At 44.8% G+C, this 24,128-nt stretch overlaps 1 protein-coding gene across 1 annotated transcript in view; it reads right to left on the bottom strand.

Annotated features, from left to right (window-relative positions):
• Positions 1 to 23,573, bottom strand: part of LOC122936285 (restin homolog) — a 38,667-nt gene extending 15,094 nt beyond the window's left edge. Inside the window, exons 1-5 of the mRNA XM_044292415.1 lie at positions 23,051 to 23,573; positions 22,523 to 22,648; positions 21,270 to 21,461; positions 19,698 to 19,784; positions 12,578 to 12,625 (exon numbers count right to left, since the gene is read on the bottom strand). Of these exons, the coding sequence (XP_044148350.1) occupies positions 12,578 to 12,625; positions 19,698 to 19,784; positions 21,270 to 21,461; positions 22,523 to 22,648; positions 23,051 to 23,479 (882 nt within the window). The 5' untranslated portion in view covers positions 23,480 to 23,573. The remainder of the gene's footprint in view (positions 1 to 12,577; positions 12,626 to 19,697; positions 19,785 to 21,269; positions 21,462 to 22,522; positions 22,649 to 23,050) is intronic.
• Between the last annotated feature and the right edge of the window lie 555 nt (positions 23,574 to 24,128).

The raw sequence follows: 24,128 nt of genomic DNA, 5'->3' as shown, positions 1-24,128 counted from the left end.
TCATACAGAAAAAAAACCTAAAACTAAAATAGAGGGAGGGGGAGCCCGAGTTGGGTAGACAGCCCTGGGCCTATCATGCACTTAATCCGCCCCTGCACTCTCCATTCATTTCTATGAGACTTCTGAAAATAGCCAAGCACACTTGTTCTGCTAGTTTTGGGACTCCCATGCAAAGGAATTAAGAGTACACCATGCATGCTGTTCTTAATTTCAGAGATCGTGTTCTATACGTAGGAGCTCGTCCCAGAGGTGGGAACGGCACCTATGTAGCATTGGTGGCATCAGTGGTGTATCTTGATTTTGTGCTGCCCTAGGCGAGACTAAACTCGGGGACCCCCCTAATGTAAATTTGACCCACCCCTTCCTGTCAAGGCCAAACCCCTTCATCTCTAAACCCCACCCCTTCCTATGTGCCATTCACTGATCCCCCTTAAACAGTGCCATCCACAGATCCCCCCCTAAACAGTGCCATCCACAGATCCCCCTCCCCTAAACAGTGCCATCCACAGATCCCCCTCCCCTAAACAGTGCCATCCACAGATCCCCCTCGGCCAAACAGTGCCATCCACAGATCCCCCTCCCCTAAACAGTGCCATCCACAGATCCACTCTTAAACAGTGCCATCAACAGATTCCCCCTCCCCTAAACAGTGCCATCCACAGATCCCCCTCCCCTGAACAGTGCCATCCACAGATCCCCCTCCCCTAAACAGTGCCATCCACAGATCTCCCCCCTAAACAGTGGCATCCACAGATCCCCCCTAAACAGTGCCATCAACAGATTCCCCCTCCCCTAAACAGTGCCATCCACAGATCCCCCTCCCCTGAACAGTGCCATCCACAGATCCCCTCCCCTAAACAGTGCCATCCACAGATCTCCCCCCTAAACAGTGGCATCCACAGATCCCCCCTAAACAGTGCCATCCACAGATCCCCCTCTCCGACGCTCACAGGAGTACATTTATAAACTGTAATCAGTAACTTTAACTTTATTCATCGCTGTTCTCTTTACTTGGATACCTTACTCTTAGCTCCGGTAACAGCAGGCAGTGCGGGGGGCGCTCACTCACTGACGTCACGCGCCTGCGCCGCCTAGTGGGAGTAGCAGGCTTGTGACGTCAGTGAATGAGCACCGCCAGCACTGCCTGCTGTTACCGGAGCTAAGAGTAAGGTATCTAAGTAAAGAGATCAGCGATGATTAAAGTTACTGATTACAGTTTATAAATGTACTCCTGTAAGCGGCGTGGCCCTGTATATTCTAACCACCAAGCAAGCGTCCCTGTCACCATGGGAACGCCTGGGGGTTAAAATATACCATCGGATTTGAGCTTTCACGATCTCCCTGAGATCGTGAAAACTCAGATTCGATTGTATATTCTAACCCCCAGGCAAGCGTCCCCGTCACCATGGGAACGCCTGGGGGTTACAATGGGTCAAGGGGCAAACAAGGCATTTTGCCGCCCCATTGGCAAGTTCCGTCCTAGGCAAATGCCTTGTTTGCCTCATGATAGATACGCCACTGGGTGGCATATCCTAGCGATATGCTACCAATATCTGAAATGACACAACCCCTTTAAGCTTTTCTTTTTTTCAGGAAAATAACTCCATTTCATAATAAAACTAGCGAGGTGATTAGTGGGTCTGGCTTCTCTCACCCCTGAAGATCAACTATTGTTGGTGGGAAGGGAAGCCACATCTAGGCACAAAATTACAAAGGTGGCATTGTATGGTGGACATTCAAATAATTGCCTTCCATGTTGTACCGGTTTAGCTAGATCATGAACCACTATTAAGGACCCCTGTAGGATACACATATGCTCTAACAGGAAGGACAACCCATTTAAAGGCTATGTATACCTTTAGAAGCAATTTTTGTTCATGATTGCATTTTACTAATTTTTGGCTAACAATCATATTTTCAATTGGCCTTTATTAAAAATATTGAGCCATTCTATCACAGAGGGTTAACAGTTTTTCTAGCTGTGCGACTGGTACTTTCACTTTTTGCAGGACATCTAATAACTAGAGTTGAGCGAACACCTGGATGTTCGGGTTCGAGAAGTTCGGCCGAACATCCCGGAAATGTTCGGGTTCGGGATCCGAACCCGATCCGAACTTCGTCCCGAACCCGAACCCCATTGAAGTCAATGGGGACCCGAACTTTTCGGCACTAAAAAGGCTGTAAAACAGCCCAGGAAAGAGCTAGAGGGCTGCAAAAGGCAGCAACATGTAGGTAAATCCCCTGCAAACAAATGTGGATAGGGAAATGAATTAAATTAAAAATTAAATAAATAAAAATTAACCAAAATCAATTGGAGAGAGGTTCCATAGCAGAGAATCTGGCTTCCCGTCACCCACCACTGGAACAGTCCATTCTCAGATATTTAGGCCCCGGCACCCAGGCAGAGGAGAGAGGTCCCGTAACAGAGAATCTGTCTTCATGTCAGCAGAGAATTAGTCTGCATGTCATAGCAGAGAATGAGGCTTCACGTCAGCCACCACTGCAACAGTCCATTGGCATATATTTAGGCCCAGCACCCAGGCAGAGGAGGGAGGTCCCGTAACAGAGAATCTGTCTTCATGTCAGCAGAGAATTAGTCTGCATGTCATAGCAGAGAATGAGGCTTCACGTCAGCCACCACTGCAACAGTCCATTGGCATATATTTAGGCCCAGCACACACACAGGCAGAGGAGAGAGGTCCCGTAACAGAGAATCTGGCTTCATGTCAGCAGAGAATCAGTCTGCATGTCATAGCAGAGAATCAGGCTTCACGTCAGCCACCACTGCAACAGTCCATTGTCATAAATTTAGGCCCAGCACCCAGGCAGAGGAGAGAGGTCCCGTAACAGACAATCTGGCTTCATGTCAGCAGAGAATTAGTCTGCATGTCATAGCAGAGAATGAGGCTTCACGTCAGCCACCACTGCAACAGTCCATTGGCATATATTTAGGCCCAGCACCCAGGCAGAGGAGGGAGGTCCCGTAACAGAGAATCTGTCTTCATGTCAGCAGAGAATTAGTCTGCATGTCATAGCAGAGAATGAGGCTTCACGTCAGCCACCACTGCAACAGTCCATTGGCATATATTTAGGCCCAGCACACACACAGGCAGAGGAGAGAGGTCCCGTAACAGAGAATCTGTCTTCATGTCAGCAGAGAATTAGTCTGCATGTCATAGCAGAGAATCAGGCTTCACGTCACCCACCACTGCAACAGTCCATTGGCATATATTTAGGCCCAGCACCCAGGCAGAGGAGGGAGGTCCCGTAACAGAGAATCTGTCTTCATGTCAGCAGAGAATTAGTCTGCATGTCATAGCAGAGAATGAGGCTTCACGTCAGCCTCCACTGCAACAGTCCATTGGCATATATTTAGGCCCAGCACACACACAGGCAGAGGAGAGAGGTCCCGTAACAGAGAATCTGTCTTCATGTCAGCAGAGAATTAGTCTGCATGTCATAGCAGAGAATGAGGCTTCACGTCAGCCACCACTGCAACAGTCCATTGGCATATATTTAGGCCCAGCACACACACAGGCAGAGGAGAGAGGTCCCGTAACAGAGAATCTGTCTTCATGTCAGCAGAGAATTAGTCTGCATGTCATAGCAGAGAATGAGGCTTCACGTCACCCACCACTGCAACAGTCCATTGGCATATATTTAGGCCCAGCACCCAGGCAGAGGAGGGAGGTCCCGTAACAGAGAATCTGTCTTCATGTCAGCAGAGAATTAGTCTGCATGTCATAGCAGAGAATGAGGCTTCACGTCAGCCACCACTGCAACAGTCCATTGGCATATATTTAGGCCCAGCACACACACAGGCAGAGGAGAGAGGTCCCGTAACAGAGGATCTGGCTTCATGTCAGCAGAGAATCAGTCTGCATGTCATAGCAGAGAATCAGGCTTCACGTCAGCCACCACTGCAACAGTCCATTGGCATATATTTAGGCCTAGCACACAGGCAGAGGAGAGAGGTCCCGTAACAGACAATCTGGCTTCATGTCAGCAGAGAATCAGTCTGCATGTCATAGCAGAGAATGAGGCTTCACGTCAGCCACCACTGCAACAGTCCATTGTCATAAATTTAGGCCCAGCACCCAGGCAGAGGAGGGAGGTCCCGTAACAGACAATCTGGCTTCATGTCAGCAGAGAATTAGTCTGCATGTCATAGCAGAGAATCAGGCTTCATGTCAGCCACCACTGCAACAGTCCATTGGCATATATTTAGGCCTAGCACACAGGCAGAGGAGAGGTTCATTCAACTTTGGGTAGCATCGCAATATAATGGTAAAATGAAAATAAAAATAGGATTGAATGAGGAAGTGCCCTGGAGTCCAATAATATATGGTTATGGGGAGGTAGTTAATGTCTAATCTGGACAAGGGACGGACAGGTCCTGTGGGATCCATGCCTGGTTCATTTTTATGAACGTCAGCTTGTCCACATTGGCTGTAGACAGGCGGCTGCGTTTGTCTGTAATGACGCCCCCTGCCGTGCTGAATACACGTTCAGACAAAACGCTGGCTGCCGGGCAGGCCAGCACCTCCAAGGCATAAAAGGCTAGCTCTGGCCACGTGGACAATTTAGAGACCCAGAAGTTGAATGGGGCCGAACCATCAGTCAGTACGTGGAGGGGTGTGCACACGTACTGTTCCACCATGTTAGTGAAATGTTGCCTCCTGCTACGTTGCGTATCAGGTGGTGGTGCAGTTAGCTGTGGCGTGTTGACAAAAGTTTTCCACATCTCTGCCATGCTAACCCTGCCCTCAGAGGAGCTGGCCGTGACACAGCTGCCTTGGCGACCTCTTGCTCCTCCTCTGCCTTGGCCTTGGGCTTCCACTTGTTCCCCTGTGACATTTGGGAATGCTCTCAGTAGCGCGTCTACCAACGTGCGCTTGTACTCGCGCATCTTCCTATCACGCTCCAGTGCAGGAAGTAAGGTGGGCACATTGTCTTTGTAGCGTGGATCCAGCAGGGTGGCAACCCAGTAGTCCGCACAGGTTAAAATGTGGGCAACTCTGCTGTCGTTGCGCAGGCACTGCAGCATGTAGTCGCTCATGTGTGCCAGGCTGCCCAGGGATAAGGACAAGCTGTCCTCTGTGGGAGGCGTATCGTCATCGTCCTGCCTTTCCCCCCAGCCACGCACCAGTGATGGACCCGAGCTGCGTTGGGTGCCACCCCGCTGTGACCATGCTTCATCCTCATCCTCCTCCACCTCCTCCTCATCCTCGTCCTCCTCGTCCTCCAGTAGTGGGCCCTGGCTGGCCACATTTGTACCTGGCCTCTGCTGTTGCCAAAAACCTCCCTCTGAGTCACTTCGAAGAGACTGGCCTGAAAGTGCTAAAAATGACCCCTCTTCCTCCTCCTCCTCCTCCTCCTCCTGGGCCACCTCCTCTTCCATCATCGCCCTAAGTGTTTTCTCAAGGAGACATAGAAGTGGTATTGTAACGCTGATAACGGTGTCATCGCCACTGGCCATGTTGGTGGAGTACTCGAAACAGCGCAACAGGGCACACAGGTCTCGCATGGAGGCCCAGTCATTGGTGGTGAAGTGGTGCTGTTCTGTAGTGCGACTGACCCGTGCGTGCTGCAGCTGAAACTCCACTATGGCCTGCTGCTGCTCGCACAGTCTGTCCAGCATGTGCAAGGTGGAGTTCCACCTGGTGGGCACGTCGCATATGAGGCGGTGAGCGGGAAGGCCGAAGTTACGCTGTAGCGCAGACAGGCGAGCAGCAGCAGGATGTGAACGCCGGAAGCGCGAACAGACGGCCCGCACTTTATGCAGCAGCTCTGACATGTCGGGGTAGTTGTGAATGAACTTCTGCACCACCAAATTCAGCACATGCGCCAAGCAAGGGATGTGCGTCAAATTGGCTAGTCCCAGAGCTGCAACGAGATTTCGCCCATTATCACACACCACCAGGCCGGGCTTGAGGCTCACCGGCAGCAACCACTCGTCGGTCTGTTGTTCTATACCCCGCCACAACTCCTGTGCGGTGTGGGGCCTGTCCCCCAAACATATGAGTTTCAGAATGGCCTGCTGACGTTTACCCCGGGCTGTGCTGAAGTTGGTGGTGAAGGTGTGTGGCTGACTGGATGAGCAGGTGGAAGAAGAGGAGGAGGAAGCCGAGAAGGAGGAGGTGGCAACAGGAGGCAAAGAATGTTGCCCTGCGATCCTTGGCGGCGGAAGGACGTGCGCCAAACAGCTCTCCGCCTGGGGCCCAGCTGCCACTACATTTACCCAGTGTGCAGTTAGGGAGATATAGCGTCCCTGGCCGTGCTTACTGGTCCACGTATCTGTGGTTAGGTGGACCTTGCCACAGATGGCGTTGCGCAGTGCACACTTGATTTTATCGGATACTTGGTTGTGCAGGGAAGGCACGGCTCTCTTGGAGAAGTAGTGCCGGCTGGGAACAACATACTGTGGGACAGCAAGCGACATGAGCTGTTTGAAGCTGTCTGTGTCCACCAGCCTAAATGACAGCATTTCATAGGCCAGTAGTTTAGAAATGCTGGCATTCAGGGCCAGGGATCGAGGGTGGCTAGGTGGGAATTTACGCTTTCTATCAAATGTTTGTGAGATGGAGAGCTGAACGCTGGCGTGTGACATGGTTGAGACGCTTGGTGACGGAGGTGGTGGTGGTGGTGTTGGTGGTACATCCCCTGTTTGCTGGGCGGCAGGTGCCAACGTTCCTCCAGAGGCGGAGGAAGAGGCCGAGGCGGCAGCAGCAGAATAGGCCGAGGCGGCAGCAGCAGAAGAGGTAGCAGGGGGAGCCTGAGTGACTTCCTTGGTTTTAAGGTGTTTACTCCACTGCAGTTCATGCTTTGCATGCAGGTGCCTGGTCATGCAGGTTGTGCTCAGGTTCAGAACGTTAATGCCTCGCTTCAGGCTCTGATGGCACAGCGTGCAAACCACTCGGGTCTTGTCGTCAGCACATTGTTTGAAGAAGTGCCATGCCAGGGAACTCCTTGAAGCTGCCTTTGGGGTGCTCGGTCCCAGATGGCGGCGGTCAGTAGCAGGCGGAGTCTCTTGGCGGCGGGTGTTCTGCTTTTGCCCACTGCTCCCTCTTTTGCTACGCTGTTGGCTCGGTCTCACCACTGCCTCTTCCTCCGAACTGTGAAAGTCAGTGGCACGACCTTCATTCCATGTGGGGTCTAGGACCTCATCGTCCCCTGCATCGTCTTCCACCCAGTCTTGATCCCTGACCTCCTGTTCAGTCTGCACACTGCAGAAAGACGCAGCAGTTGGCACCTGTGTTTCGTCATCATCAGAGACATGCTGAGGTGGTATTCCCATGTCCTCATCATCAGGAAACATAAGTGGTTGTGCGTCAGTGCATTCTATGTCTTTCACCGCTGGGGAAGGGCTAGGTGGATGCCCTTGGGAAACCCTGCCAGCGGAGTCTTCAAACAGCATAAGAGACTGCTGCATAACTTGAGGCTGAGACAGTTTCCCTGGTATGCATGGGGGTGATGTGACAGACTGATGGGGTTGGTTTTCAGGCGCCATCTGTGCGCTTTCTGCAGAAGACTGGGTGGGAGATAATGTGAACGTGCTGGATCCACTGTCGGCCACCCAATTGACTAATGCCTGTACCTGCTCAGGCCTTACCATCCTTAGAACGGCATTGGGCCCCACCATATATCGCTGTAAATTCTGGCGGCTACTGGGACCTGAGGTAGTTGGTACACTAGGACGTGTGGATGTGGCAGAACGGCCACGTCCTCTCCCAGCACCAGAGGGTCCACTAACACCACCACGACCATGTCCACGTCCGCGTCCCTTACTAGATGTTTTTCTCATTGTTATGGTTCACCACAACAACAAATATATTATTTGGCCCAATGTATTGTATTCAAATTCAGCGGGATATAAATTTGAGGCCTAGTATTTAGGCGCTGGGTGACCGGTATGGATTTAGTGACAGAATTAGACTTGGAAATGCACAGAAGCGTGTGTGTGAAGTTATTCTGAATGACCCTATGTGCACCTTGAATATTATATACCCTTTTAGGGATAGATTTCAAATAGCTCTGATATAGCAGAAACCACTAAATTATGAAATTGCTAAATTGGGAATTGTATTTCAACCCAGAACAAAAAATGTGCTTGAACGGACACTAAATAACTCGCCCAGCTACAGCACTAAGGACAGATTTAGCGGGATATAAATTTGAGGCCTAGTATTTAGGCGCTGGGTGACAGGTATGGGTTTAGTGCCAGAATTAGACTTGGAAATACACAGTAGCGGGTGTGTGTGAAGTTATTCTGAATGACCCAATGTGCACCTTGAATATTATATACCCTTTTAGGGATAGATTTCAAATAGCTCTGATATAGCAGAAACCACTAAATTATGAAATTGCTAAATTGGGAATTGTATTTCAACCCAGAACAAGAAATGTGCTTGAACGGACACTAAATAACTCGCCCAGCTACAGCACTAAGGACAGATTTAGCGGGATATAAATTTGAGGCCTAGTATTTAGGCGCTGGGTGACAGGTATGGGTTTAGTGCCAGAATTAGACTTGGAAATACACAGTAGCGGGTGTGTGTGAAGTTATTCTGAATGACCCAATGTGCACCTTGAATATTATATACCCTTTTAGGGATAGATTTCAAATAGCTCTGATATAGCAGAAACCACTAAATTATGAAATTGCTAAATTGGGAATTGTATTTCAACCCAGAACAAGAAATGTGCTTGAACGGACACTAAATAACTCGCCCAGCTACAGCACTAAGGACAGATTTAGCGGGATATAAATTTGAGGCCTAGTATTTAGGCGCTGGGTGACAGGTATGGGTTTAGTGCCAGAATTAGACTTGGAAATACACAGTAGCGGGTGTGTGTGAAGTTATTCTGAATGACCCAATGTGCACCTTGAATATTATATACCCTTTTAGGGATAGATTTCAAATAGCTCTGATATAGCAGAAACCACTAAATTATGAAATTGCTAAATTGGGAATTGTATTTCAACCCAGAACAAGAAATGTGCTTGAACGGACACTAAATAACTCGCCCAGCTACAGCACTAAGGACAGATTTAGCGGGATATAAATTTGAGGCCTAGTATTTAGGCGCTGGGTGACAGGTATGGGTTTAGTGCCAGAATTAGACTTGGAAATACACAGTAGCGGGTGTGTGTGAAGTTATTCTGAATGACCCAATGTGCACCTTGAATATTATATACCCTTTTAGGGATAGATTTCAAATAGCTCTGATATAGCAGAAACCACTAAATTATGAAATTGCTAAATTGGGAATTGTATTTCAACCCAGAACAAGAAATGTGCTTGAACGGACACTAAATAACTCGCCCAGCTACAGCACTAAGGACAGATTTAGCGGGATATAAATTTGAGGCCTAGTATTTAGGCGCTGGGTGACAGGTATGGGTTTAGTGCCAGAATTAGACTTGGAAATACACAGTAGCGGGTGTGTGTGAAGTTATTCTGAATGACCCAATGTGCACCTTGAATATTATATACCCTTTTAGGGATAGATTTCAAATAGCTCTGATATAGCAGAAACCACTAAATTATGAAATTGCTAAATTGGGAATTGTATTTCAACCCAGAACAAGAAATGTGCTTGAACGGACACTAAATAACTCGCCCAGCTACAGCACTAAGGACAGATTTAGCGGGATATAAATTTGAGGCCTAGTATTTAGGCGCTGGGTGACAGGTATGGGTTTAGTGCCAGAATTAGACTTGGAAATACACAGTAGCGGGTGTGTGTGAAGTTATTCTGAATGACCCAATGTGCACCTTGAATATTATATACCCTTTTAGGGATAGATTTCAAATAGCTCTGATATAGCAGAAACCACTAAATTATGAAATTGCTAAATTGGGAATTGTATTTCAACCCAGAACAAGAAATGTGCTTGAACGGACACTAAATAACTCGCCCAGCTACAGCACTAAGGACAGATTTAGCGGGATATAAATTTGAGGCCTAGTATTTAGGCGCTGGGTGACAGGTATGGGTTTAGTGCCAGAATTAGACTTGGAAATACACAGTAGCGGGTGTGTGTGAAGTTATTCTGAATGACCCAATGTGCACCTTGAATATTATATACCCTTTTAGGGATAGATTTCAAATAGCTCTGATATAGCAGAAACCACTAAATTATGAAATTGCTAAATTGGGAATTGTATTTCAACCCAGAACAAGAAATGTGCTTGAACGGACACTAAATAACTCGCCCAGCTACAGCACTAGGGACAGATTTAGCTGGATATAAATTTGAGGCCTAGTATTTAGGCGCTGCGTGACAGGTATGGGTTTAGTGCCAGAATTAGACTTGGAAATACACAGTAGCGGGTGTGTGTGAAGTTATTCTGAATGACCCAATGTGCACCTTGAATATTATATACCCTTTTAGGGATAGATTTCAAATAGCTCTGATATAGCAGAAACCACTAAATTATGAAATTGCTAAATTGGGAATTGTATTTCAACCCAGAACAAGAAATGTGCTTGAACGGACACTAAATAACTCGCCCAGCTACAGCACTAGGGACAGATTTAGCTGGATATAAATTTGAGGCCTAGTATTTAGGCGCTGGGTGACCGGTATGGATTTAGTGACAGAATTAGACTGGGATATGGCCAAAAAATAAACAGACTATTGCTGGTTAAATGCACTTGGTGTGACAGCTTCACCCTGATGTAGGCTTTAGCCAAAAAACAACCACACCATTGAGGGTTAAATGCACTTGGTGACAGGCGCAGCTTGCCCCTGATTTAGTATATGGCCAAAAAATGAACAGACTATTGCTGGTTAAATGCACTTGGTGTGACAGCTTCACCCTGATGTAGGCTTTAGCCAAAAAACAACCACACCATTGAGGGTTAAATGCACTTGGTGACAGGCGCAGCTTGCCCCTGATTTTGTATATGGCCAAAAAATGAACAGACTATTGCTGGTTAAATGCACTTGGTGTGACAGCTTCACCCTGATGTAGGCTTTAGCCAAAAAACAACCACACCATTGAGGGTTAAATGCACTTGGTCGCAGCTTGTGCTGGCGCACCACAAGACACAAAATGGCCGCCGATCACCCCAGAAAAATGTGACTGACAAACGGTCTGTGCAGCCTAAAAACAGTGAGCAATTGAGGATCAGCAGCTCAATGATCCACAGCTGCAGATCGATCAGTTAATCAAGTCCTTTGGAGGAGTTAATCTGCCTAATGTCGCCCTAATGTCGCCCTGCCTTAATCGCCCTACTGTCGCAGCCGCAACCTCTCCCTACGCTAATCAGAGCAGAGTGACGGGCGGCGCTATGTGACTCCAGCTTAAATAGAGGCTGGGTCACATGGTGCTCTGGCCAATCACAGCCATGCCAATAGTAGGCATGGCTGTGATGGCCTCTTGGGGCAAGTAGTATGACGCTTGTTGATTGGCTGCTTTGCAGCCTTTCAAAAAGCGCCAAGAAAGCGTCACAAAAGCGCGAAGAAAGCGACGAACACCGAACCCGAACCCGGACTTTTACGAAAATGTCCGGGTTCGGGTCCGTGTCACGGACACCCCAAAATTCGGTACGAACCCGAACTATACAGTTCGAGTTCGCTCATCCCTACTAATAACCCTTTTCTCTAAACTACTAAGAGGTCATAAACACTTATTTAAGCCACATTTTTATCAGTAAGATAAGGATTGAGATTTGATGAGTGTTTATAATGTCAGAGAGCAAAGATAAGGAGTCAGTCCGCTCCCCAGATGACAGAAAAGACAGAAAATCCACAGGCATGTCAGCTCTGTACATAAAAAAGGATTCCATATTTTTAATAAAAAACAATTGAAAAATTATTTTTAGCTCAAAATAAGTACAACTTAATGGCAGTTTCATTGTGTCAGTGAGTTCACATGGAGCTTTTCGTGCATAGAGCTTGGCATGTCCGTGATGAATCTTGGATATCTGCCACATTGTAGAAGTTTAAAGAGGACCTGTCACCAGAAAATGCAATGCAATCTGAAAGCAACATGTAATAGAGCAGGAGGAGCTGAGCAGATTGATATATAGTTTTGTGGGAAAAGATTCAGTAAAACCTGTAATTTATACATTTATATCTTTGCTTTTTCCACCTCGTGTGAACAGCTGTCGGTACAGGAAGGAGGGGTTACCAGTGATTGATGACATTGTGCATATAAGTGTGCATTAGAGATAGTTGTCAGTCAATGATAAACCCTCCTTCCCGTACCAATAGCTGTTCACAGGGCTGCAGATATAAATGTAAAAATTACAGTTTTACTGAATCTATTCCGACAAAACTATATATCAATCTTCTCGGCTTCTCCTGCTCTGTACCCTGCTGCTTTTAGATTACATTTTGTGGTGACAGGTCCTCTTTTAAATGCAGCAAATCCTCTCAGGACCCTTTTTCTTAAATGGTCTAAAAAACTGAGCTGAGGCCACATAAATGGTAGTGTGGACTCCTATTGAAAACAATAGAACGCAGTTTCTCTGTGGACACTGATATTTAGTGATGTATCTGTGTGGAAATCTGTGTAGAAACAACGATGCCCAAAATGGATCTGATGTAATGTATTGCAAGTACCTTCTCTGCATAAGCTTTTAGTTTCTCAATCTCCAGGAGCCAGAAGTCCTACAAAAATAAAACAATTTAATATGTCATAAATTTCACTTTTTGCAGGAATGGAAACATTTCTTGGGGTAGGTTCATATGGAGTTTTTTGGAAGAAGTATTCAGGCGGTTTTTCCTGCAGATTTTTCAGCCAAAGCCAACAGTGGATTAGAAATTAATCTGAACTATAAAGGAAGAACTTATACTTCTCCTACCTGCTGGATCCACTTCTGGCTTTGGCTGAAAAACCTGAAGGAAAATCTTCTTCAAAACCACCTCCAAAAAAAACTCAGTGTGAACCTGCCCTTAGGCTACTTTCACACTAGCGTTTTAGTTTTCCGGTATTGAGATACGTCATAGGGGCTCAATACCGGAAAAAATGCTTCAGTTTTGTCCCCATTTATTGTCAATGGGGACAAAACTGAACTGAACAGAACGGAATGCTCCAAAATGCATTCCATTCCGTTTAGTTGCGTTCCCATACACCATGTTGTAGTTTGCTTTCCGTCCTGGGATGCGGAGCAAGACGGATCCGGCATGACCCCCAATGCAAGTCAATGGGGAAAGATCCGTCAATAGGGAATGCAAGTAGTTACTGAAATAGACATATCAGGAGAGGTGATAGCTCCTCTTAAAAGGGGTTGTCCGGGATTTTAATATTGATGACCTATCCTCAGGATAGAAACAAAAAATTATGACCAGCTTATTCCCGATCAGCACAGAAAACAGGCAACGTTTCGGCTTAACACAAGCCTTTCTAAATTACGACATATTAAAACCAATCATCTGTGTTTTGTATAGATTAGCATTTTGTCCTCCCCATACACGAAACCCCTTCTTACATCTTCTCCCCAATGTCATCCACATACATGTGAGCTGCAGTATGGCTGCCACATGTCTCCTCCGCGTGTTCAACAATCTACTGCGCATGTCCTTATTGTACATGTCTTACGTTCTACTTATTGGACTGCGCATGTCACATCACGTCCCTCTTCACACAACTTTATTGACAGAGACAACAGGATTTTTTATATTCCATTTTTACTCCATGTATCCACCACAATATATGTTCTTCTCTTCATAACTGTCCCATGACACACCACAGCACCACTAAATCATGTCCATAACTGTCACACCAGTGACAGGTTTTAGAAGGTCTGAAAGATTATCTGCACATTAGTGATCTGACAGCCTCTTTTGGTTTTGGTTTCACTTTGTCTGTGTGTTGCTTGTATGTCCACACCTCCTGTGTGGATCATGTGACTTTTACCCAGCCCTATTTATCTGAAGGGGTGGTTATATCTGCTCTTTATCCTGATCTCGAAGCCAGGGTGTTGGAGGCACAGGAGGATGCTCCGGACTCTTGTCCTCAGGGGAAGTTGTTTGTTCCCTCTGAATTACGTCACAAGGTTTTCGAGGAACATCACTGTACGGTGCTTGCTGGGCACCCTGGGAGTAGATCGACTGTCGATCTCATCTCTCGCAGATTCTGGTGGCCAGGGTTGCGTAAGTGCATTGAGGACTATGTGTCAGCCTGTGGTGCCTGTGCACGTGCTAAGGTGACACATACTCGGCCTTCCGGATCTCTGCTTCCATTGCCCATCCCGTCCAGACCTTGGACCCATTTGTCCATGGATTTTATGACGGATTTACCGAATTCTTCGGGAAAGACCGTGATTCTGGTGGTTGTCGATTGTTTTAGCAAAATATCACACTTTATTGCATTACCTAGTCTACCCAATGCTAAAACTCTAGTGCAGGTGTTTATCGACAACATCGTGAAACTACATGGCATTCCCTCTGATGTGGTGTCCGATATGGCATTCCCTCTGATGTGTTTCCAGATTCTGGAGAGCATTCTGTACTCGTCTGGGTGTACAGTTGACCTTCTCTTCGGCTTTTCATCCTCAGTCGAACGGACAGACGGAGCGCACTAATCAGAATCTGGAGACTTACTTGAGATGTTTTGTTTTTAGAGAATCAGGAAGAGTGGTCTTCATTTTTGTCGTTAGCTGAGTTTGCTATAAATAACCGTAGACAGGAATCCACTGATAAGTCAACGTTTTTTGGAGCATATGGGTTACATCCACAGTTTGGTACATTTTCTGGTGCTCATAATTCTGGCATTCCTGAGGAGGAACGATTTTCCTCTTCTTTGTCTTCTATTTGGCGGAAAATCCAAAATAACCTGGAAAAGATGGGCAACAGGTATAAGCATGCGGCTGACAGGAAACGTATGAGTGGTCCGGACCTGAGAATAGGTGATTCTGTGTGGTTGTCTACAAGAAACATTAAACTTAAGGTACCTTCTTGGAAGATCACTGCCATTGTTAACCCTGTAGCCTTCCGTCTTGAACTTCCTCAGGCATTGAAAATCCATTACGTTTTTCATAAATCGTTGTTAAAGAAATGTATTGAACCTGTTGAGCCGTCCTCCTTGCCTCCCGCTACTGTCATGGTGGACGGCAATTTAGAATTTCAGATCAGCAGGATTGTGGACTCCCGAGTTCTCTGGAGATCCCTCCAGTATCTCGTTCATTGGAGAGGGTATGGACCAGAGGAGAGGATGTGGGTTCCAGTGATCGATGTTAATGCTAGTCGTCTGGTGAGAGCATTCAACAGAGCTCATCCTGATAAGGTCGGTCCTGGGTGCCCGGAGGTCACCCGTAGAAGGGTTTTAGAAGGTCTGAAAAATTATCTGCACATTAGTGATCTGACAGCCTCTTTTAGTTTTGTTTTCACTTTGTCTGTGTATTGCTTGTATGTCCACACCTCCTGTTCAGGTGTGGATCATGTGACCTTTACCTAGCCCTATTTAGTCTGACTTTACCCATCACTCCTTGCTCTGGATAGCTTCATTTGGTTTTTGGAAGAGCTGGAATGTGGTTCTACTTGATGTCCTGTTCATCCATCATCCATCAGCCTCAGCAGTTAAGTGTTCTGCTTGTTGTATTTAGAATTTCCCCCCACCCTTGTTGTTTACTAGGCCTCAGCGAGATGCTGGTTCCTTCACCAGGGAAGGAGCGGGTTGTCTCTGCCCTGTCATTACCATTAGGGCATCCGAGTGCCACCAGGGTTTTCTAGGTTCCTGTGCATGGGCATCTCTACCATCGAGAGGTGCCCATATGGATAGGAGTTAGGGTCAGGAGCAGGGTTTTATAGGTGGTGACTCTTTTCCTTCCCCAGCGGTGAGACCTAGTGTCTTTTCCCTTCCTTCTTGTTGTCTTTTGGTGTTCTCCTCTACTACATCCGTGACAATAACATGGCTCTCAATTTGTGTGCTGTTTTTGCAAATCCCTAAGGGACCATATATACCATAATAAAACCACATATACCAAGGGTAAGACAAGAACGCATAGGGCCCTAAAGGTGACTTACATTAAAATCTATATTCAGCCCACTCGGCTGTAACATTTCCAAAGTATGTATCCATCTCAACTCTTTCTTCCGCAAAAGGCCTGCTCTGTCTCCACCTCTTCGAAGTGGAGGCACAGAGTCAATGACCCTAAATCTCAACTGATTAATAGAATGTCCCTTTTCTTTAAAATGTTTCGGAATTGGTAACTGCATCATCTCCTTACTAATCGTACTCTTGTGTTTACTAAATCTCTCTCTAATCTCCATAGTTGTCGCTCCTACATAAAACAAACTACAAGGGCATTGTATCATAAACACCACGTAGTCTGATCTGCAAGTATATCTTTCTTTAATCTTATAAATCTCCCCATTGTACGGATGGGCAAATGTGTCACCTTTCCACATATTTCCACAATTACAACATCCCAGACATAGAAAATTTCCTTTTTAAGGTGTTATAAGGAATGTCTGTCTATCCTTCCTTAGAGGCCCAATATCTGATTTTATTAGTCTATCTTTCAAATTTATATTCCCGCCTATAGAACATTAGGGGCTTCTCTTTAAACTCCTTGATTTCCGGACAGCCTTTCTCCAACATAACCCAGTCCTGCCTCAAAATTTCTGCTAACTTGGGTCTCAATCCACCAAATGGGGAAACAAAAGGTATGCGCATACCTTTATCTTTCTTCCTATTTTTTTCTTTTTCTCTACTTTCCTTCTCACTTGACAATATTTGTGTGCCAAGTCTACGCAGGAGGCCATCTGGATATCCTCACTGCAAAAACCTGGCACACATCTCCTCAACACTAATTTGCAATTTCCCTTCATCTACTAGAATACGTCTAACCCTCAGAAGTTGACTCCAAGGCAAAGAGTCTATCATATGTTTTGGGTGATTACTCCAATAGTATAACATATTGTTTCTATCAGTTGGCTTCACAAATATATCTATTTTGATCCCTCCTTCTTCTATATACAGTTGCAAGAAAAAGTATGTGAACCCTTTAGAATGATATGGATTTCTGCACAAATTGGTCATGAAATGTGATCTGATCTTCATCTAAGTCACAACAATAGACAATGACAGTCTGCTTAATCTAATAACACACAAATAATTAAATGTTACCATGTTTTTATGGAACACACCATGTAAACATTCACAGTGCATGTGGAAAAAGTATGTGAACCCTTGGATTTAATAACTGGCTGAACCTCCTTTGGCAGCAATAACTTCAACCAAACGTTTCCTGTAGTTGCAGATTAGACGTGCACAACGGTCAGGAGTAATTCTTGACTATTCCTCTTTACAGAACTGTTTCAGTTCAGCAATATTCTTGGGATGTCTGGTGTGATTCGCTTTCTTGAAGTCATGCCACACCATCTCAATCGGGTTGAGGTCAGGACTCTGACTGGGCCACTCCAGAAGGCGTATTTTCTTCTGTTTAAGCCATTCTGTTGTTGATTTACTTCTATGCTTTGGGTCGTCGTCTTGTTGCAACCCCCATCTTCTGTTGAGCTACAGCTGGTGGACAGGTGGCCTTAAGTTCTCCTGCAAAATGTCTTGATAAACTTGGGAATTAATTTTTCCTTCGATGATAGCAACCCCTCCAGGCACTGACGCAGCAAAGCAGCCCCAAACCATGATGCCCCCAACACCATACTTCACAGTTGGGATGAGGTTTTGATGTTGGTGTGCTGTGCCTCTTTTTCTTCACACATAGTGTTGTGTGTTTCTTCAAAACAACTCAACTTTGGTTTCATCTGTCCACAGAATATTTTGCCAGTACTGCTCTGGAACATCCAGGTGCCATTGTGCAAACTGTAAACGTGCAGCAATGTTTTTTTGGGACAGCAGTGTCTTCCTCTGTAGTATCCTCCCATGAAATCCATTCTTGTTTTATGTATCGTAGATTCGCTAGTAGGGAATGTTAGCAAATGCCAGAGACTTTTGTAAGTCTTTAGCTGACACTCTAGGATTCTTCTTCACCTCATTGAGCAGTCTGCGCTGCGCAGTAATCTTTACAGGCCACTCCTAGGGAGAGTAGCAGCAGCGCTGAACTTTCTCCATTTATAGACAATTTGTCTTGCCGTGGACTGATAAACAGCAATGCTTTTGGAGATACTTTTATAACCCTTTCCAGCTTTATGCAAGTCAACAATTCTTAATCGTAGGTCTTCTGAGAGCTCTTTTGTGCGAGGCATCATTCACATCAGGCAATGCTTCTTGTGAAAAGCAAACCCAGAACTAGTGTGTGTTTTTTATAGGGCAGGGCAGCTGTAACCAACACCTCCAATCTCATCTCATTGATTGGACTCCAGTTGTCCGACACCTCACTCCAATTAGCTCTTTGATATGTCATTAGTCTAGGGGTTCACATACTTTTTCCACCTGCACTGTGAATGTTTACATGGTGTGTTCAATAAAAACATGGTAACATTTAATTCTTTGTGTGTTATTAGTTTAAGCAGACTGTGATTGTCTATTGTTGTGACTTAGATGAAGATCAGATCACATTTTATCACCAATTTGTGCAGAGACCCATATAATTCCAAAGGGTTCACATACTTTATTTTGCAACTGTATACTAATACATCCACACAATGGTTTAAGTACTCATAAAACTCAGTCAGACTATGCTCATCCCCTTTCCATATCATAAAGACATCGTTGATGTAGCGCCACAAACTCAGGATGTACTCGCCAAAATTGGACCCGTAAACATACTGATCCTCGAACCGCCCCATAAGGATATTGCCGTGCCCCTCCTCTGCCAAAAGACGTCGTGCCCAAAGAGGAAATAATTCCTCTCAAAGACAACCTCAAGCAGTCCGAGGATCAGCCATGCACAGGGTGGAGCACATCCTGAGCCAGCCAGCGCCACATTGACAGCATCCAAACCTTCATTGTGTCTTATAGATTTAATTAACAATGCTACATCGAATGTCACCAAAAAGTAACCACTTAAGAAAGTCACAAAGCATCAAAGCACTTTATCCCCAAAAATGGCTATTGGACTAAAAATAGATCCCCTCCCAGACACAATTGGTCTGCCAGGAGGATCTCTCAGATCCTTATGTATTTTCGGGAGTCTATACAATACAGGTGCAACTGGTTTCTCCACAATAAGAAATGTATTTAAATCTTCTTTAATAATCCCCCATTCATAGGCATCATTAACCTTCTTTCCTATCATCTTTTGAATCTCAAACTTGGGGTCTTTGGTTAATTTAGCATATACCTCCTCATCATTTAACTGTCTCCAAACCTTTCTGGCTTTCTATCCTCAGGATATCATCAATATCAGATTGGCGGGGGTCCGACACCCAGCACTACTCGCCAATCAGCTGTATTGCGCAGTGCAAACATCCTGTCTCTCTTCCAGTTCACCGCTGCTTTCCATGGCAAAGACTATAGACAACAGCAACGGACAGGAAGAGAGAAGGGAGATGGCAGGTTTGCATTGCGCACGCCGTCTCCTCATACAGCTGATCGGTGGGGGTGCCGGGTGTCGGACCCTCGCCGATCTGGTATTGATGACCTGTCCTGAGGATAGGTTATCAAGTTTAAAAGCCCGAAGAACCGCTTTAAGTAGGGGGTGCTGGGTTTGTAAGTAATGAAAAACATTTTTATGTTTTGCTAAATCTCTTACTTTCATACTCACAGAGTGACCATTTACAATCATAAAATTTTGTATAGATGAAAAACTAACAAGTGTATTCTGTAACATACCCTTACCTTGTGTAATTCACCTACTGGTGAACGTCTTTTCTTCAGCTTTTCCAGATCAGCCTTTGTATTCTCCAGTTTTGTAAGGATTTCAGCCTATAAAGTAATATAAGGCCTCATGCACGCTACTGTATCCGTTTCGCAGTCCTCAAACCGCGGATCTGCAAATTTCACACACCATCCATGTGCTGTCCACATCTGTATGTCCATTCCACAAATTATAGAACATGTCCGATTCTGGTCCACAAAATGCAGTCCACAGACTCATTGAATTCAACAGGTATGCAAAAAAATGCAGATGGAACACAGACGGTATCCGTATTTTGCAGATCTGCGCTTTACGGACCACAAAATAGATACAATCGTATGCATGAGGCCTAAGACATAGAAAGTCAGGATGCAGTACCACAGAAAAGGGTTGTTTCTTTAGTTAAATATTATTTAATGTTCTGATGTGTTGTATTACCCATATAGTTTTGTATGGGTAAGTCGGTGATAACAATCCTGACCTTATCCTGTGGGAGACTAGGAGTTGGACTTAGGTACGCCCCGAGTTTAGTATGAGTTTAGCTGAGGAAGAGAGAGCAACTACATGTGCTTACTCCCGAGAAGACTAGGCCTAATTCCTAGACAATCACTATCTCTGAGATATTTGCATCAAGAAAGACATCTCTACTTTACAGTACGGTGGAGAGAGAAAGAAAGTCAGTAAGGTGGAGTCAGTCACTGTTTAAGGCTAATAATGACTTCAATGCAGTAGAAAGGACATTGCTAATACACCCTTCTGCACATTGAGACGGTCCTGGCCAGCCGTATCTTAATCCTGTACCCTTCAGCCTGGAAATTACAGCCACTTTTGTGAGAGCATTAGATTCTGGAGAGAGAGAGACTTTGGAAAGATAGAGAGGACGAGTACTACAAACTCCATCTTTGCCTATATCCACACATTGCTATCAGGCAAGATTTGCACTGTGAATTGTTTGGAACTGTGTTTTGTATTACAACTCCCATTCTGCACTTTAGTTAAGAGAGACTTGTCGATTTTGTATATCGGGCATGGTTACTCACTACCAGACCCATATCACCAACGGCACCACAAATACCATCAGGTAGGAGCCACAACACCAGGGTGTGCCCCGAAGGAAGTAAGGGCACGCTTTCCTGTTACTGCCCAGCCCTAGGGAGCATTGGTGTGAGGATTGCCGCTATGTAAATAGCTGCTGCAGCCAAAGCCACTACCACGCTCATCATTTGCTCCGCTTCTCATGGGGCACAGCAAGCACAGCACTTTGAGGTATATATTAAAATGGCAAAAGTATTTTACTATTAGAGTTTATGCACACAGTGCATATATACGTCCAGATTTTTATGTCTTCTTATACACAATGAGGACTGCTTTTGCATCATTTAAAAATAAGACATCTCACAAATCAGATCAGACTGCCAGAAATTAGAAATTAGATGAGGTGATTGCTGTTGTATATGAACTATGAATATATGTTCTGAATGACATCTATTTACCCTTGGTTCCACTGTATACAACAAAGATGGACTCTGAACTAACATTTCATGGCATTGTACCTTCTCTCCCTCCAGACAGGAGACCTTCAGCTTTTCACGCTCCTTGGCCTTCTCGAGCTGCGACCTTAAGTCTTCTATATCAGAAACCAATTTGCTTTGCTTACTTTTAAACAATTGTGCCTGGTCTCTTTCAGCATATTGTATTGTGTTGAGCTTTGTATTTAGTTCTTCAATTTCTGCTAGCAAACAGCCCTATTGCAGGAAACAAGAATCAGGAAAATAGGACAAATACTTCTAGATAATGAAGGTGGAATAAGATGTTGGAGAACTGAATCGAGGACTGAGAAGAAAAAACTTTTGCAACGAAAAAAATATAAAGCGAAATTCAACATTCAAGGAGAAGCGGCTTGCGTCCCTTTTAAGGGCACATAGACAGCAATCTGCATATGAGGCTCCTTTACAGTAGCACTATATAAGTGAGTAAAATAAAGAAAAGAAAATCTAATCCTGCTATAAGTGTATGTGAGTGTCCTATCCCTGCATCTAGCATTTTGTCTGCCCTGGAGGGACATGTAGCAGAGGCGATAAGGAGGAGAAGTGTCATGGGAGTACAGTGTGGCATGTTGCACATTTGAGGGCACAGATCCCTGCTGCCAATGCAAGGGGGTGATGCATTCAAAATGCCCCCACTGTTCTCTAGGTTTTTTCATCTTTATGTGTTTGTTCCTTCTTCAGCCGTCCTGTCCCCTACCTGTTGTGTGTTGTCCATTCGCTGCTGCCTGCCAGAGCTGCATAAGGGAAACAGTTGCTGCCGCTACAGAAGGGGAGCATTGCTCACAAGCCAAATGCAGAGGCAGAACAACTCCTTTCCTTCCATATGTCTTCCCTTTTCCTTCCCTGTCTCCTTCAATCCAGTGCTTAAAGCATATACTCCAAAAAGAGAAGGGGAGGAAGAGTCCAAGTCAGGATACACATGCTATCACACACCACGCTGTGTCATGCGGCAGAGGCTGCATCCCAATCAGGGTTAGTGTGGTGAGGGGGGTCTGTGCACCCCACCATTTACCCTTGTTTAGGGGCCTGTGATGCAATTGTGACTCTATATCTATACCATTATATAAACTTCCTTATAGGAAACTTGTCCGGTGATTTCTGCTGCCCTACCTGAGTGCAGGATATGTGATAGAGGGAGAGAAGCTTTAATCAACATGATCAACCCTACCAGGCAGATTACCTGGTTTAATAGGGTCGTTCATGCTGACAGGTGCTCTTTCAAGAAAAATAAATCTATAACCTTATTAAAAATTACTTACAATCTTCTCCTGTTTTTCTCTGTTGCTCTTCTCAAGTTTTCGATAGTCTTCACAATTTATAGTAAATTTGTTCTTGTAATTATTTTCACAACTTTCCATGAAAAGACATCCTTGATAAGGTCCATCCTACATCCAGGAATACAGTGCATTTGTTGATAATTAGTCCATGGCTACCTGTACTTTTCTGCTAGCCCCATATTTACACAGCAATGCACTTTGGATTTTTATTTCCAATAAAGATTTTTACATCTGCATTCTGTACTCCAGTGCTACATATTTTTTCCCCAAATACCTGTTTCTTATGTCAGTACTTTCCTTCCCCTAATCTCTGCATCAGTTCATCTGGGCAGGATGATGACATGCACAACTTCCTGTTTTTCTCAGCTTCCTGCTGGGTCTGCTAACCAATCCCAGTATGCTATCTCTGTATGTACACTCAAAAGTTGTCAATCAATGAGGCATGGATGTCTGAACAGCATTTTAAATTACTCTTCAATAGATTAACCAGACCTTGTTAATCCTACTTACCAAACTGGCAGATGTACATTCATGTTCTTCATTGGACTTTTTATAAACTTCTTGTCTTCTCAGCTCAGCCTCTAACTCGCTAACCTTCAACTGTAGGGCTTCTTTTTCCCTTTTTGTCTGCATATGGACTTTGTCATAATCACTTCTTATTTTCTTCTCATTTTTGCATGACTGGTATTCTGGAAGCTTGGCTATCTCAGGAGACAATCGGTCTGAAGTCTTTGGAACCGGTATCTCTAGCCACGTTTGCTTTTCCAGTCTACTTTCCTTTTGTCCATCATGAGAAAATGTAGGTACATTTAACAGATTACTAGTAGAGCATCCAAAATCTTTGGAATATTTGGACTTGTCAAGGAATGTTTTAGCTGGTTTGGGGGTTTTCTCTAATGCTTTTTCCACGTGTGGTAAATTTATTTTTTCCCCTCGCATCTCTCTAGAAAGATCTGAGTTTGATGCATGATCCTTGAGTTTTCTTTCCAGTGGTTTAGAGTTAGAGATGAGACTGAGGTGAATCGGTGGGAAAGACGTCTGAAGCTGCAGGACAGACAAAGATTTTAAGATGATGGATTCTTTTACATGTTGATCTGCAAAACTGAATATGCTTAATAGGCTCTATTGTGTGAAATCCTATAACTAATAAACTGTGATCAGTCAGAAATTCTATTATATTTATGAAAATGTGTATAAAAATAAGGAATCTTTTGCAAATTATTGGTAATATGGTTTATATCAAAATATCCATAATCCAAAATGAAAAGCATTAGCGGCATCTAAAATGTCTAAATATTATTTTTTTTATTGAAAAGGAAAAACGAAAATATTGCATTGACATAAATATTCAGACACTTAACTCAAATCTTAGACGATTCACCTTTACAGCCTCCAGTCTTCTTGGGTATGATGCCACAAGATACAAACCTGGATTTGGGGATTTTCTGCCATTTTCTCCTTGTCCCTAAGCCACTCCTCTGTTGTCTTCGATGTGTTCTTAGGGTCATTATCTTATTGGATGGTGAACCTTTGGCCCAGTCTGAGGTCCACAGCACTTTGGATCATGTTTTATTATTAAGAATATCTC

This window comes from Bufo gargarizans, chromosome 4 (assembly GCF_014858855.1).
Source record: "Bufo gargarizans isolate SCDJY-AF-19 chromosome 4, ASM1485885v1, whole genome shotgun sequence".
NCBI classification, from domain to species: Eukaryota; Metazoa; Chordata; class Amphibia; order Anura; family Bufonidae; genus Bufo; species Bufo gargarizans.
Note: the sequence above shows the minus strand (reverse complement) of the source record. Positions and strands in the feature narration are given on the sequence as shown.